The 14,871-nt window shown below is 33.9% G+C and overlaps 1 protein-coding gene across 1 annotated transcript in view; it reads left to right on the top strand.

The window, feature by feature from the left end:
- MFN1 (mitofusin 1) overlaps window positions 1–14,391 on the top strand; it is a 32,414-nt gene extending 18,023 nt beyond the window's left edge. Inside the window, exons 9-17 of the mRNA XM_077770580.1 lie at window positions 3,125–3,246; window positions 5,174–5,300; window positions 5,433–5,537; window positions 5,803–5,905; window positions 6,044–6,273; window positions 7,325–7,474; window positions 8,253–8,449; window positions 10,343–10,477; window positions 12,274–14,391. Of these exons, the coding sequence (XP_077626706.1) occupies window positions 3,125–3,246; window positions 5,174–5,300; window positions 5,433–5,537; window positions 5,803–5,905; window positions 6,044–6,273; window positions 7,325–7,474; window positions 8,253–8,449; window positions 10,343–10,477; window positions 12,274–12,355 (1,251 nt within the window). The 3' untranslated portion in view covers window positions 12,356–14,391. The remainder of the gene's footprint in view (window positions 1–3,124; window positions 3,247–5,173; window positions 5,301–5,432; window positions 5,538–5,802; window positions 5,906–6,043; window positions 6,274–7,324; window positions 7,475–8,252; window positions 8,450–10,342; window positions 10,478–12,273) is intronic.
- The last annotated feature ends 480 nt before the right edge of the window (window positions 14,392–14,871 follow it).

The raw sequence follows: 14,871 nt of genomic DNA, 5'->3' as shown, positions 1-14,871 counted from the left end.
GTCAGTATGTTTTCTTACTGTTTTTAGCCTGTATTTGAACAAGTGTATATTCTAAAGATAATTTAGAAGTCTAAATTTCTTCAAATAATTTGGCCATAAGTTTTGTTTATAAGATGGGAAAGGGGTATAAAATAACTCTTCTCTAAAATGTCAGTGAATTTGTTGTAAAGGACATTTCTGGGACAACTGGTAAGATCTGAAAATGGACTGTATGCTAGGTTAGTAGTATTGACCCAGTGATAATGTTCTGAATACAGTAATTGTTTCGTGGTTGTATAGGAAAATGACCCCATTATTAGGGACATATGTTAATATATTTAGTAGTAAAGTTGTGGGGTCTGCAAAGAACTGTCAGATTGTTCAGCAGGAAAAGAAAATATGTAAAAATACATCTGTATTTCTATATATAGACATACATCTATCTGTATGGAGACAGGAAAGGTAAACAAATGGGACTGAATGTTTACTTGAAAAGCATATTGTATGTTAGTAGGTTGTTTTTGTTTTGCACAGTCCTTTTAGTTAACAGTATTTCAAAATAAGTTGGGAGTAATGAATAGCATATTATTGTAGGTGTTTGTGGTCTGTTGAAAGGACCTGGCACATTTATGTCCTAATTACACCTAAATATTAATATTTACAAATGTGTAGTTTCCTATGATGTTATTAGAAAGTTAGAAAACTCTTAGCTGAGATAGGATTATTGTTTTGGTTCTAAACCATTAATAATTAGTTTTAAGATAATCTACAGGATACTCTGACAAGATAGAATTTAAATTGCTTTCGTGTAGTATTTTAAACTTTTCCTTGGAATATTAGAGTTCCGGATAAAGTAAGTCTGGAAACCGCTGCTTACTGTATATGTTCCCTTTGGGGATTCATAAGCATATTAATGTAGCAAGGGTTCTGAGAAATAATTCCCTAAAAACCCCTTTATTTAAATTAACATTTTCCACACTTCAGAATAGAATATTCCTTTTGCAAGTTGACTTGATATTTTTCTGATTAGTGGGAGCATCAGTGTGGGATACTTCTTAATTAAAAGATTTCCTGCTTTTTTCTTTATGTTTATTCATGGTTATATATTTTTAAATCAAGGAATAACTTTTATATTGCCTAATAACTTTTGAAAATATTTTCTTTCTTGTCTAGCTCTAATACTGTGCTGTTATCTACAAATTTTGGGTCTTCATTGCTGATATCTAGATCTGCTTCATCGAGGAACATAGAATTTCTTTTAACCTTTTTTTCTTTTAAAAATATTTTTATTCTTTTATTATAATTTTGTGGAGGTTAATTTGTTCATTTATGAGATAGTTATTTAAAGAAAATCAAAGCTTTGATTCAGTTAAAAATAAGCAGTTTATACTTTAAACAGTTAATGTTGTATAGTTACTGGTGATTTTCTGTAGGCCTGTACAGAAGTTACAGAACCAGAATGGGGAATACTGTAACTTCCTACAACTAACCTCTTCAGGATTAGTGATGTTGAGGAATGTATAAATAAGTTGAAACATGAAGAAAAGTTAGACTGTGCAGTGAAAGGGGTTTCAGTTAAGGCTTTATAAACAGTTAACTAAATGAATTACCCTAATGTGCCCTGTAGTTAAAGAAGTGAATCTGTTGTATTTTTCACACCTCAGAGTGCTGAAGAGGACAACTAAACTGGCAAAAGAAATTTTAAAAGTGTTTTCTATCTTAGTGAATTCAATAGATAATCACTTTCGGGATGTGAAGGCTAAGCATAGGTTATAAATAGTACGTTGAGTGAATATGTAACATACTAATGATTTCAAGATAACATTGAGTACCTTTTAAAGCTTGAAAGCTATTTTGACAGAGGATAGTAATTACAATTTATTACTGGTTGTATAAAAAAAGAGGTTCAAGAAAATGAATTCATGGAACTCATGGAGATGCATCCCTAAGTTTTAAAAATTTGTTACAGAAAATAACGTGGCTTCCTACAAAGCATCTATGGCAGTTATTGCTGCTGTGACCCAGACGAGCTTTTCTTGATGGTTCAAAGACCAGATATCCTCTCTCTGTAAACACTTTAGTTATTTTTAAATGTTACCTCAGTACAGAATTTGACCTTCTATAAGGTAAAAATGAAAGGACAGTTTTAATGTAATAATTTTGCTAACATTCAATGATGAATCACAGTAAGTATTCTAAAAAACTAGTGTGCACATGTATTGAAATTTGAACAAAAATTTTACAGTATAAATGTATCCATTACTATATGTGATACATTCTAATGTATTCCATTTTTAAAAAAAAACACTGGTCACAAAACAGATTTGTACAGTGAATAGTTTATTAGCTACAGTTGGCTTGAAAGTGAAATAAATGAGATAGGGCATCACAGAATGCGAGCCGGTGAGGGGCAGAGAGAGGGAGACACAGAATCTGAAGCAGGCTCCAGGCTGCGAGTTGTCAGCACAGAGCCCAACACAGGCCTCGAACTCACAAACGGTGAGAGGATAACCTGAGCCGAAGTCTGACATGTAACTGACTGAGCCACCCAGATGCCCCAATATTTTAAAAAATAATTTAAAGTATTATTTAGGTTGTTTGCTGAAGAGTATTTTTCAAGTTGTTCAAGTTTTAACTGAAAGAAGTTCTTTATAAAAATAACCTTATGTGAAACATGCCATTCAACTAATTTCTTAAATGTAGAATTCTAATTAATAACTCAGTTATGAACTTTATTAGGTTATCTAATAACCTAATATTGTAATAAGCATGAGAAAAATCAAGATAGACTAGAAGTAGATTAAAGGCAATCAGGTAAAATTAGTAATTTTAACAGAGAAACCTTAAACATTGAAAACAGTACCCTGCTTATTTTTTTTTATTTTTAAAAACAGTTAAAAAAAACCATTGCACATTACTGTGTAGAATTACACAAAGATATGAACTTGCTGTTAATGTCCTTTTTACTTTTGATTCCTTGCAGTTTTTTTAACATTTGTTGTTTTAAGTTGTGTTTCTCATGCATTTACTTTCTACTTTTATTTATGTTTTGGTTAATGTTACAAACAGCAAGGTTTTGTGTTTAAATTCCTGAAAACGTTGGGATGGAATTACAGTAATGTGTTATGGCTTGGGCCCCTCGCAGGAGTGTATCTCGCAATCAGCAGTGAAAACAAAGTTTGAACAGCACACTATCAGAGCTAAACAGATACTAGATACTGTGAAAGACATAATGGATTCAATAAACGTGGCAGCAGCAGAGAAAAGGTATGAATTAATTTTATTGCAAAGTAAAATGTCATTTTGTATAAATATGAATTCCTTAGACTAATGTTTTAAATTGTTATATTTTAAATACTTTCACACTAAAGTCAGCAACCTACTTGCATGTTTTTAAATGAATATTTGAAATTGTAAATATTTTGTCTACAACCTTACATACATCATTTACATTCCTCGGATCTTAGTATTCTCATGAGTTATGATTTTAACATATTTCGTAGTTAAATATCTTTAAAGCAGTGGAAGAGCCATTTCTCTGAGAGGAATTTTTTGATGAAGTCCAAAAAAGAGGTGACCCTCTTTTTTGTTAACGTTCAACTTATGACCAGTTTTTCATATACTCATACATTGATACCGTGAAATCCCTCTGAAATCCCAGTGCCAGTTGTGGGCTTTTTTCATCAGCTGGTAAACAAACAAGGTGATATTACCTGCCATCCAGAAAGTCAGTTTGGTAAGCACTGCCCTATACATCATAGTATACTGTGCTATTATTCCATTTATTATCTTGTAAAGACAAAAGTGAATACATGAAATTGCCAACATTATTGAAGGGTAGTTTTCACAAACTTGGTACACTTGAAACAAAGGTGATGTTATTAGGTGTGACACTCATTAACAGTGTTCAAACTTAATTATTCCATTAGTGGGTTTCAGCAAAGAAAGGAAAGTTATAAAGAATCAAGGATTAAGTTAAAGATGACATTAAATTGGGAATTTTATTTTATTTAAAAAAAAATTTTTTTATATGTTTTATTTATTTCTGAGAGAGAGAGACAGAGTCAGCATGAACAGGGGAGGGTCAGAGAGAGACGGAGATACAGAATCTGAAACAGGCTCCAGGCTCTGAGCTAGCTGTCAGCACAGAGCCTGACGTGGGGCTCAAACTCATGAACCGTGAGATCATGACCTGAGCCGAAGTCGGATACTTAACCGACTGAGTCACCCAGGTGCCCCTAAGTTGGGAATTTTAAATGCATATGATCTTACTGGGAAAACAAACACTCACACCTAAATCTATTGCCTAATTTTGACACTTCTAGTGGAACGCATTATGTCAAAATTAGAGATTTTCCAGCACATAAAACACAAGAGAGAACTCAGTCTGATCTCAGACCCTGCCCACTGTTTCTGTATGACATTGTGTTGCCATTTACACCCCTTCCAGCTCAATTGTTTTATTATAGTAGCCAAAGTGAGTATTTGGTCCACTGATTGACCATAATATTATTAATTTTAAAAATACAGGACATTGAATTGTAAACATGGCGCAAAGAAGATGTGATTTGAGGATGTTTTGTATAATTATGTCTTGGGAACTCTTAGCTAAAGATAATTTAAAAGTATCTCAGGTCTTTGTTTTTCTATATCATCTAGTAGTTGACAAATTTCTATAAAAGCCAGATAGGTATTTTAAGCTTTGTGAGTCATAACTGTCTCTTTTGTAGCTACTCAGTTATGCAGTTTTAGAGCAAAGGCAGCCATATAGATGATGGGCATATGAATGGTCATAGCTAAATCCTAAGAAAACCTTAACAAAAACTAGCAGCCGGCTGGATTTGGCTTTCAGGATGCCATTTGCTGACCCTTGTTTATTAAATTAAGTCAATATTGAGTTTTATTTTGACTGTTCATATCTGTGTTTGGAGAATCCTTCCAATTTCCTTGTGGGGGAAAAATTCTTTGTGGGATTCAGATGCCTCATGGGCAGAGAAACAAAGTTGTTTATATCCAATCATCTATAAATGCTTTAAAATGAAATATTATTTGAATCCTTTTAGATACTGAAATATAAGAGTATTTTTTTTGTATCATGCTAACAGATCATTCAGTACATAAGTGAGTGCCCTAGCTTAATTGCTTTGGGACTTTACTATATCCTAAAAATTAATTACTCTTCATACTATAATAGGGTTTATTCAATGGAAGAGAGGGAAGATCAAATTGATAGACTGGACTTTATCCGAAACCAGATGAACCTTTTAACACTGGATGTTAAGAAAAAAATCAGGGAGGTTACAGAGGAGGTGGCAAACAAGGTGGGTTGGTAACTTTATGATTAAAATTTCTGGGAAGGGGGAGCACCTGACTGGCTCAGTGAGTGGAGTGTTCAATTTGATTTTTGGAGTAGTTGGTAATCTTGTTTAATTTTTTTAACTTCATATTTTCAGGTGTCAAGTGCAATGACAGATGAAATTTGCCGACTGTCTGTGTTGGTTGATGAATTTTGTTCAGAGTTTCATCCTACTCCAAGTGTATTGAAAGTATATAAAAATGTAAGTTAGATTGTACTTAAAGTTATTTAGATACAGTTTCCTCACCTTATTGTACATTTGTATTTAGTGGTTTAGCACCTTCTTGGCACCCAGTGTATGATTAAAGTGTTCCATCTCCTGTGTACTCTTGTGATAACTACCTTGTATATAAGGCACACAGAAAAGTTATCCTTTAAGATTTAGCATTTACTACATTTTTAAAGTTTTAATAAAATCTATATATGTTCTAGAGAAAAAGTAATGGGCACATTTATCACGTTAACAGGAGTTAAATAAGCACATAGAGGATGGTATGGGAAGAAATTTAGCCGATCGGTGCACCAACGAAGTCAATGCTTCAATGCTTCAATCCCAGCAAGAGATTATTGGTAATATTTATCTGCAAGTTCATGTATACTTTTTTATTTATTTCATTGGTGAAGGGCTTATTTTCCTTTAGGTTTTTTATACAACATAAAATATTATTTACTCTTGATTCTTAAATATCACAATTTTGTTTTGTCTAGAAAATTTGAAGCCATTACTTCCAGCTGGTATACAAAATAAACTACATACACTGATTCCTTGCAAGAAATTTGATCTCAGCTATGACCTAAATTGCCATAAGTTATGTTCAGATTTTCAAGAGGATATTGTATTTCATTTTTCCCTGGGCTGGTCTTCCCTTGTCCATCGTTTCCTGGGCCCAACGAATGCTCAGAGGGTGCTGCTAGGATTATCAGAGCCCATCTTCCAGGTATCTTTATTTTTGTTTTTTTGTTAAGCATTTTATTTGATTATTGCTCTACTGCACAGTTATGTATCTTTCATTCTACCAATTGAGAGTCTCCTTTTTATTTGGCTTATGTGATTTTCCCTAATAGAACTACCTGTGTCCAATTTGCATATTTATGATCTAATGTCTATCAAATAGAGCCATTTCTGAATTATAATACGATGCAAAGGGAAAGGCAGTCTCAGCATTTCATCCAGTGTGTTGTAGGTTGTTCTACATTTGTTTTTGAAATGGGTTTTTATTTTCTTGGAAGTTTTTGTTTTCAAATAAAATTGAAGTTTTGACTTCAAAGAGATTAGATTAATGGAAATATTTTTTAAAAACCTTTTGAATCTATCAATTTGATAGGTTTTCAGAAAATTTATGGAGTTGTAAGACCACCACCACAATCTGGTTGTAGAACCTGTCACCCCCAAATGGTATCTCATGTACTTTTGATTTGTATTTCCCTAATGACTAATGAGTTTGAAATCTTTTCATGTGCTTATATTAGCCATTTGTAGATCTTCTTTTGTGAAATCTCTGTTCAGATCATTTGCCCATTTTTAATTGGGTTATTTGGCTTCTTAATTTTCAGGAGTTCTATATTTATTCTCTAGCTACAAGTCCTTTGTCAGATACATCATATCCAAATACGTTTTTTTAGTCTGTGGCTTGGCTTTTAATTTTCTTATGGTGTATTTTGAAATGTAGAAGATTTTAATTTTTAAGTCCAGTTTTTTTAGAGGAAGAATTTTAAAATACAGTTTTAATTCCTCTTGAGGGTTGAGGGCCTACTATAGTGTGAAATATAGTGTGAAAATTCGTTATTTGTCATGATATCATTGGTTCAATATTGGTCATAGAAAATAATTTTTAGGCTCTTTATTTTCTTAATGTATTTATTGGGAACTCATTATTGGAGTTATTCTTTTTATAGATTTACTACTTTAATTATAAAAAAATAGAACTTTATAAATGTAACTATTTAGTGGTTTCATTGTAATAACCTTTTTTCCCCCAACCGTACCAGCTCCCCAGATCTTTAGCTTCTACTCCCACTGCTCCTAATCCAGCAACGCCAGACAGTGCATCTCAGGAAGAACTCATGGTTACCTTAATAACAGGATTAGCTTCTCTCACATCTAGAACTTCTATGGGCATCATCGTTGTTGGAGGGGTGGTAAGAAATCCTTTTTAGTATAAAATGGGAATTTGTGTAGAGCTTTTTGCTAGATCACAAAAAGAAAGGTATATTTACTTTTATTTACAGGATCTATAAAATGACAAAAAGTTGCTGGTTAAAATTAGTGAATAAAGAGGATTTTCACAGGTCTAATCTTAAGTTTTTAAAAATATATATTTTAACATAGAAATATAGTTGACCTATAACATTGTATTGCTTCTAGGCATACAAGATAATGATTTCATAAACACAGATTATTGCAAAATGATTACCACAGTATAAATTTTTACCAAATACTCTAGGGAGAAAAATACCACCAACTAGCTAGTCCTTTAAATGGTGCTTCCTATTTTCACATGACAGCACATAATGAAATGATATTTATTATACATTGGAGTAACAAGAATGATCCAGGTCCCTTCTCTAGCCTCCTCTGAATACCAGAGGGATATGCCTTCAAGTTTTAAAGATTATGTTTTAGTGGTAGTACATATATGTAAAATATTTTTCCATGTCATGAAAAACATGAGTTTACTTGTTTTGGTTTTTAAAATCTGTGACCTAAAAAAAAATTCACATTCCTTTTTGAGATAACGTTATATCAACTTACCAAATGTCTGACATGTTATAAAAGTTCTTGTCTGATAATTATTTAAAAAATGGATCTGAGTCAAAGATCTGTAAGGAGCTGATGAGTTTGCTAAAATGCCTTAATATACAATGTCCCTAATGGTGATTTTCTTTTTCAAAGTAGCCTGTGAATTTACCTTTACAGATTTGGAAAACTATAGGCTGGAAACTCATATCTGTTTCATTAAGTATGTATGGAGCTTTGTATCTCTATGAAAGGCTGACCTGGACCACACGTGCTAAGGAGAGAGCCTTTAAACAGCAGTTTGTGAACTATGCAACTGAAAAACTGCAGATGATTGTCAGCTTCACGAGTGCAAACTGTAGCCACCAAGTACAACAGTAAGTTGAAAGATGTGTCTTTGGTTTTTTGTTTTTTTAATTATTGAAGTTTGACATACCTGTAAAACAATGCACAAGCAAGAGTACTGCTCAAGGAACTATCGCAAAATGTGAACACACTTTGTCATCACCACCAAGGTGAAAAAATCGAATGATACCAAACAGGTGGGCTCAAAAACAAGTGATAAGAAGTGTAATTTATATTTATAATAATATATAATATAAATATATATTTCTATGTGTCTTAAAATTTGTTTCATCAATCTAGTAAAAATATATAGAACTCCTGTTAAATCAATGCAGAATAGCCTATTTTTGGATGCTTCTGAGAACTGAATTAAAAAGTTCTCTGAGCTGAAGATGATTGCAATTTAGGGAAAGAAATAACATGTACATAATGATAATTGAAAAGTGTTAAGTAATATAGTGGTATGTAACCTCATATTGTGAGGCTCTAGCATCTTTTTTTTTTTTTTTTTTAATGTTTATTTTTGTGTGAGAGAGAGCATGAGCAGGGGACAAGCAGAGAGAGAGGGAGACACAATTCAAAGCAGGCTCCAGGCTCTGAGCTGTCAGCACAGAGCCCGACGCGGGGCTCGAACTCACAAACTGTGAGATCATGACCTGAGCTGAAGTCAGATGATTAACTGACTGAGCCACCCAGGCACCCGATGAGGTTCTAGAATCTTAAATCGTGAAAAATGGTGGGTCAAAAGGGTCTCCTACAAGGAAGGGTAGCCAGAATAGAACAGAAAGATGTAGGCAGAGAAAACACCCCAAAGTAAAGAAAGCAGAGGAAAAAGAAGTGTGTTGGGAAACATGAGAAAATTTCGATGTGACAGATAATGTATACCATAGGGGTATATTTGAATATAAACCTAACACTAGGACAGGAGCTTGGATAACTAGAAGTTCTGGGAGTGATACCATGAATATTTAGCTCTAGAACAAATAACTGCAGTGGTGTGGTATATAGAATGGTTTCGATTAAGGAGACAAGAATTGCAGGGAGATTAAACTTTCAGACACAAGATCAAAGCCTGTACTAACAGAGCTGAAGAGAATGGAAACAGTGAGGGCACAGATTTGAGATCACTGAATGTTTACAAAATATTTATTGAATTCCTATTTTATACAGTAGTTCTCATTTATATTAAGGAAGATCTTTTCTCTAATAAAGATACCTAGACCTCCAAAAGAAATCATCTCAGGTCACATATGTAAAAATAAGGTTAATGAAGCTTTCCATTCATTTTGTCATCATTAATTGCCTACCATGTGCTAATAACTATGCTAGAGAGGGTTGTGGGAAATAAAAAGTTAAAGATAACTTGATCCTCTTTCTTAGAAGACTTCAGCTCAGGTCATGATCTTGCAGTTCACGGGTTTAAGCCCCGTGTTGGGCTATGTGCTGACAGCTTAGAGCCTGATGCCTGTTTCAGATCCTATGTCTTCCTCTCTCTCTGCTCTTCCCCACTCACAATCTCTCTCTCAAAAATAAAATGAACATTAAAAAAGTCTTCTTGTCTGAGTCACATAAGCTCATGAAATTTTCTTGCCTTTTCTCAGTAATTTATTTCTGTAGGCAAAGGACTAGTAAGTCTTATTTGTGTTTCTGAAGAAATATGCCCATCTTTTGCCTTTTTATAGCTGGTTCATATTCACAACCATATAGTAGAGGTTCATGCTGCCTATTGAGTATTTGTCTTGAAGCCAGATGAAATTAAGCCCTAGTGCCACATCCTCCCTCATACCATGCCTAACAGTGTTCTTGGATGCCTTACATTTTAGGTATATTTTAAACTTGTGGTCTTTTTATATAAGCTTTAAAATAAAGCTTCATTCATTTTAAGACATTCATGACTGCTGAAAAATACCATCTTTTCTTTTAAGGGAAATGGCAACCACTTTTGCTCGCCTATGCCAACAAGTTGATATTACACAAAGACATCTGGAAGAAGAAATTGCTAGATTATCCAAAGAAATAGATCAACTGGAGAAAATACAAAACAGTTCAAAGTTCTTAAGGTATTTGAACCTTTTTTCTTGATAACATGAATGTTTATTGGTCTCATTACCTAAATATAATTATGTAAAATTAGCAGTGAATTTATATTAAAACTTTCTGCAACGGCTTAAATTATTATTTTCCGTCCATATTTAATTCCATATGTTTTGCATTTTCAACGAAAGCCAATTTCAACAAGAAAAAACAAATCTGATTTAGAAGGAATTTTTTAGATCTTTATCTAAAACTTTCTGTTGAGCTATATTAGTCCCTTTTCACAGCAGACGTTCTATAATTTAAAGTGTGAGTTTTTAGTCCTCTATATCCAAGACTGGTAACTTCCGTTTTCCTTGCGGACATGAGTGTGCTTAAAATTTGAAGCAACAAGAGTAAACAAGATATCCTAATATGTGGAATTCTGATTCAATATGATTTATCATGAATTCTGTGGGGTCTAACTAAAAGTTGCTTTTGGGTACCTGACTAGTGTGTCCCCATGAGGTCACTGCGGGTTGGTAGTCCCAACATTTCAGCTTTTACCCATAAGCATCATTTAATTCTTGCTGCTACTTACCAGGGCTTGTGCTACATAAAATGCCCACATAAGAGCAGCCTGCAATGTCTCCAAATTGTAGAGGCTGCCCTTGTGAGCTGAATTTTGGGACATAAACACCTGTGGGCATATCTGTCCATGGTGTCTTAATCTGATCAGCAGTTACATTGTTATTACACCTCTGTTCATAATCTCTGCGAAAGATGACTGCCTATCACTTAGACCCCAGCCTCCTTTCATACGCACAAATACACCCAAGTAAATTTCATTTATTCCATTGCAACTCTTTTGAATTAGATTATCCCAAATACATCATAGTCTTAGTGAAACTATATACAGATTTTTTTTTTTTACTTAGGTTTTTTTAGTAGTGTTTCATCTTGTTAAAGAAATGATATTATTGGTACTTACTATAGCTTTTTGTTTTTCGCAGGGCTTGAGTAAGTACGAATAATTTTGACGTGCTAATCTTTTTTCTAAATAACAAATCCCATAATATTAGAATCCCCATTGTTAATAGATTAGGTTCCACAGTTCAGATAGAATTTAAGTTACGTAACTAATAGAGTGTTGCCTGAAGAAGCATACAGTGGAGTTCATGTGTCCATTAACTTCTATGTCCTCGACCACATGCACCCAGCACCCGGCAACAAGACCAAGAGAAAAGAGAGAAAAGCTCACTCAAGTATGTGTGTGCGCCTTGGCATGGTATGAGAATGGGGGACACGGTCTGTGTTCTTCTGTCCGTTTTAGTTCCTGTTTTCATCTCATTAGGGTATTTGGCTGTGTCAAGTATGATTCTAGTATTTAAAAAGATTTTTGGTATACCATGGTCCTTTAACATTTGACAGCTACTTTATGTATACATAAAACCAGTTATTCTATACATTGTGTTTAACTTAAAGGGAATTCGAGGACAGTTAATGATTCTATGACTTAGGATATAATTCTCATGTAAGGTAGTGGAACTCCGTGGTCTCTTAGTGCTTCCCATTTTTTCTTATTCAGATTTTTGGGTTTTATTCCAGTATACGCTTTTTTTTAAAAGTCCTGGACATTGGATTCTGTCTGCATTTATTGCAAAGCTATAATAGCACATATACATACTCTAAAAAGGTTGATAATAGTTTAATCTGAGTTCAGATACATGTAGTAGCACCTGACTAGTGATATTTTTTCTTTTTAAGATTGGATGGAATGCATTTCTTTCTCACTGGCCTTTATGATAATTAGACTGGTATTTTATTCATTTTTTTAAATTAGAAATAAAGCCATTCAACTTGAAAATGAGCTGGAGACTTTTACTAAGCAGTTTCTACATTCAAGCAATGAAGAGGAATCCTAACAGTAGAGATTGCTTTGGTGATCATCATAGGAGAAAATGGAACCTGGAAGATGGGGACACTTTTTTATGAAATGACTTTAAATATGAATTATACTAACTGTACCTAAATAGCAAATCCTTGTATAGATTCTGATAATGATCTATCAGGGTGTTTGCGTTTCTGAAAAGTATTATATGGTATCTTTTTAGTTTTAATTTGGGGTAAAGAAAAGGCTAAATTGTGTTTAAAATGAATTAGTTAAAAGCAACAGAACCAACTATGTGACCCCTGAGGGGTGGGGCCTTGTTCTTAATTAGGGCTCTCTTTGTTTTTGATTCTGAAAAAACTCTGCTTCCTGGCATCCAGGAGTTAGAGAATGCTCCTTTCATCTTTTCTCAAAACTAATTTTTGATGCCTACTTTAATGGGAATAGTCTCCCTCCCCCCACCCCCAAACTGCACTGCTCTATCAAGGAGTGTGGAATGTTCTTGAGTGTATTGTTATGCAGGTTACAATCACTTTTGCCATCCTGGCAGGTATGTAAACCACTAATAAATACACTGTTTTTACTCCCTCTTTTTTTTCCCATTAAAACGGATGTAAAATAGTCTAAAGGTTTGGTATTATACATGGACTCTTATAAAAGTATAAAAATATCTGGGTCTGAATAGTTGCCTGATATGTTTCTAAAGAAACATTTTCAGCTTCAACTGATTATAGCAAGGAAACCTTTCCATCTTAGTTTTAGGAGTAAAAGTTTGAAGTGATAAAAATAGCCAAAGATCTGGGAGCACCGACTTTTGGGTGGTTAGTCATTTACAAATGCTGTTTTCCAGAAGGTATTTGCCGAGGACACTGCTGGATTGTCCCCCCGGGTTGCTTTACTTTATTTAATTGTATGAATATACCAGGGCACTGTTAATATTTTCCTGTTATTTTTTAACTTAATGAAATGTTGATGAGTTCAAGTAGTGTCTGTTTCTCTGTAAAAACTAATTTAAACTTCTATGGAAACATGAAAAATTATATTCTAGGGCTTTGCTACACAATATTTAGTCTTGAGAATCACCAAAGCAGCAGCACCTAGATGCTTGTTAGATGCATAATGACTGCATTTGGCCAGGGATACTTTCTGCTTTTCCACAGAGGGGTAACATGTTAGGCTCTTTTATTCTTAATACTATTTACTTTCTTGTGCCTTTAAGGCTTCTGGATGCTACTCAGTCTTTTCATAACAGGTGCAGCACTATTTTTCAGGATATCCTGAGAAAATATTAAGGCCACAAAAGCCTTTCAAAAATGTTTTTATGCATAGCAGATAGTAGGATGCACTATTCAAATCCAAATACTACTTTGTAGCTTTTGTTGCTTTGTAACCAAAAAATAGTACAGACTACCAACAAATGGGATTAGGTAACAAATGCCACATGAAAAACTAATGTCTAAGATTCTGGGTACTGATAATTTAGGTTACAAGTTCAAGACCTTGATCTTTATATGCAAGTACATCAACTTTTGACATAGCGTAGTCGTTTGGTATCACCTCATTAGTACAGTGTCTGTCAAAGTTTGAGCTCTGGATTACCTGAATATCACTTGTGACCTTCTAAGAAATACATATTGCAGGGTTTCACCCCAGACCTACTGAATTCAGTATTAGGTTTGGAAACTAGTAATCTAGGTTTTAACAAGCCCTCCAGGTGACCCTGATGCACACTAAAGTTTGGGGAACTACTGGAATAGTTCTGGTATAGTCCATTTATAGTAAGTTTTCCATCACGAGTTTGAATGCAGTTCTACCTGATCAAGTCTGAAAATGCATGAATGTTGGAAATGAAACCCAACCTTTATGCCTGGAGATAAGTGCACCTATGACTAAGCCCGTGAATTATACAGAAATTATGTATTTCACAACTGTAGTTCAGAGTTATTGCACATACTTGATTTACTATGTATGTTTGAGAGATTATTTATAAACTTTGTATAACCTTAAACTTTTTACAAAACTACATTTTTATAAGTATGCAAGGTGAAAATAAAACTTGTTTGCCTGATAGTTGATAAATGTAACATTTTTACTGGCATTTAGTGACAAGTTTTGCAGTAGGCATGTAAGGTATCTTGGGTAGGCTGGCTCATGTGCCTAGCCAAGTACTGAACTGCTCTCGTGTACTGTCCTCCTATGGTGTGGAGATGAAAGGACAGCAGTCACTACTTTTATCTACATACCACAAGCAATCAAATGGTTAACAGCAAGTAAGCTAGCGTTCATCAAGTGAAGTACACTTACTCCTTGCTTCCAGCAGCCCATTTTTCATTTCATAATTGCCAATGTTTAGATAAAGGAAAAAAGGCTGAGCATAAAATAACTGGGCTGGGTTTACTTCTGAGATTAAAGTTTTAGTGTGATTTTTAAAAGTAAAACATGCTATATGCAATCTGGTTAAAAGCACTTTATTGATTACAATATCAATTCACAGCAATATTTCACAGAGCTACTGTACAAATAAAGGAATGAATCACTGTGCAAGAAAGA

This window comes from Crocuta crocuta, unplaced genomic scaffold (genome assembly GCF_008692635.1).
Source record: "Crocuta crocuta isolate KB4526 unplaced genomic scaffold, BGI_CrCroc_1.0 scaffold256, whole genome shotgun sequence".
Lineage (NCBI taxonomy): Eukaryota > Metazoa > Chordata > Mammalia > Carnivora > Hyaenidae > Crocuta > Crocuta crocuta.
Note: the sequence above shows the minus strand (reverse complement) of the source record. Positions and strands in the feature narration are given on the sequence as shown.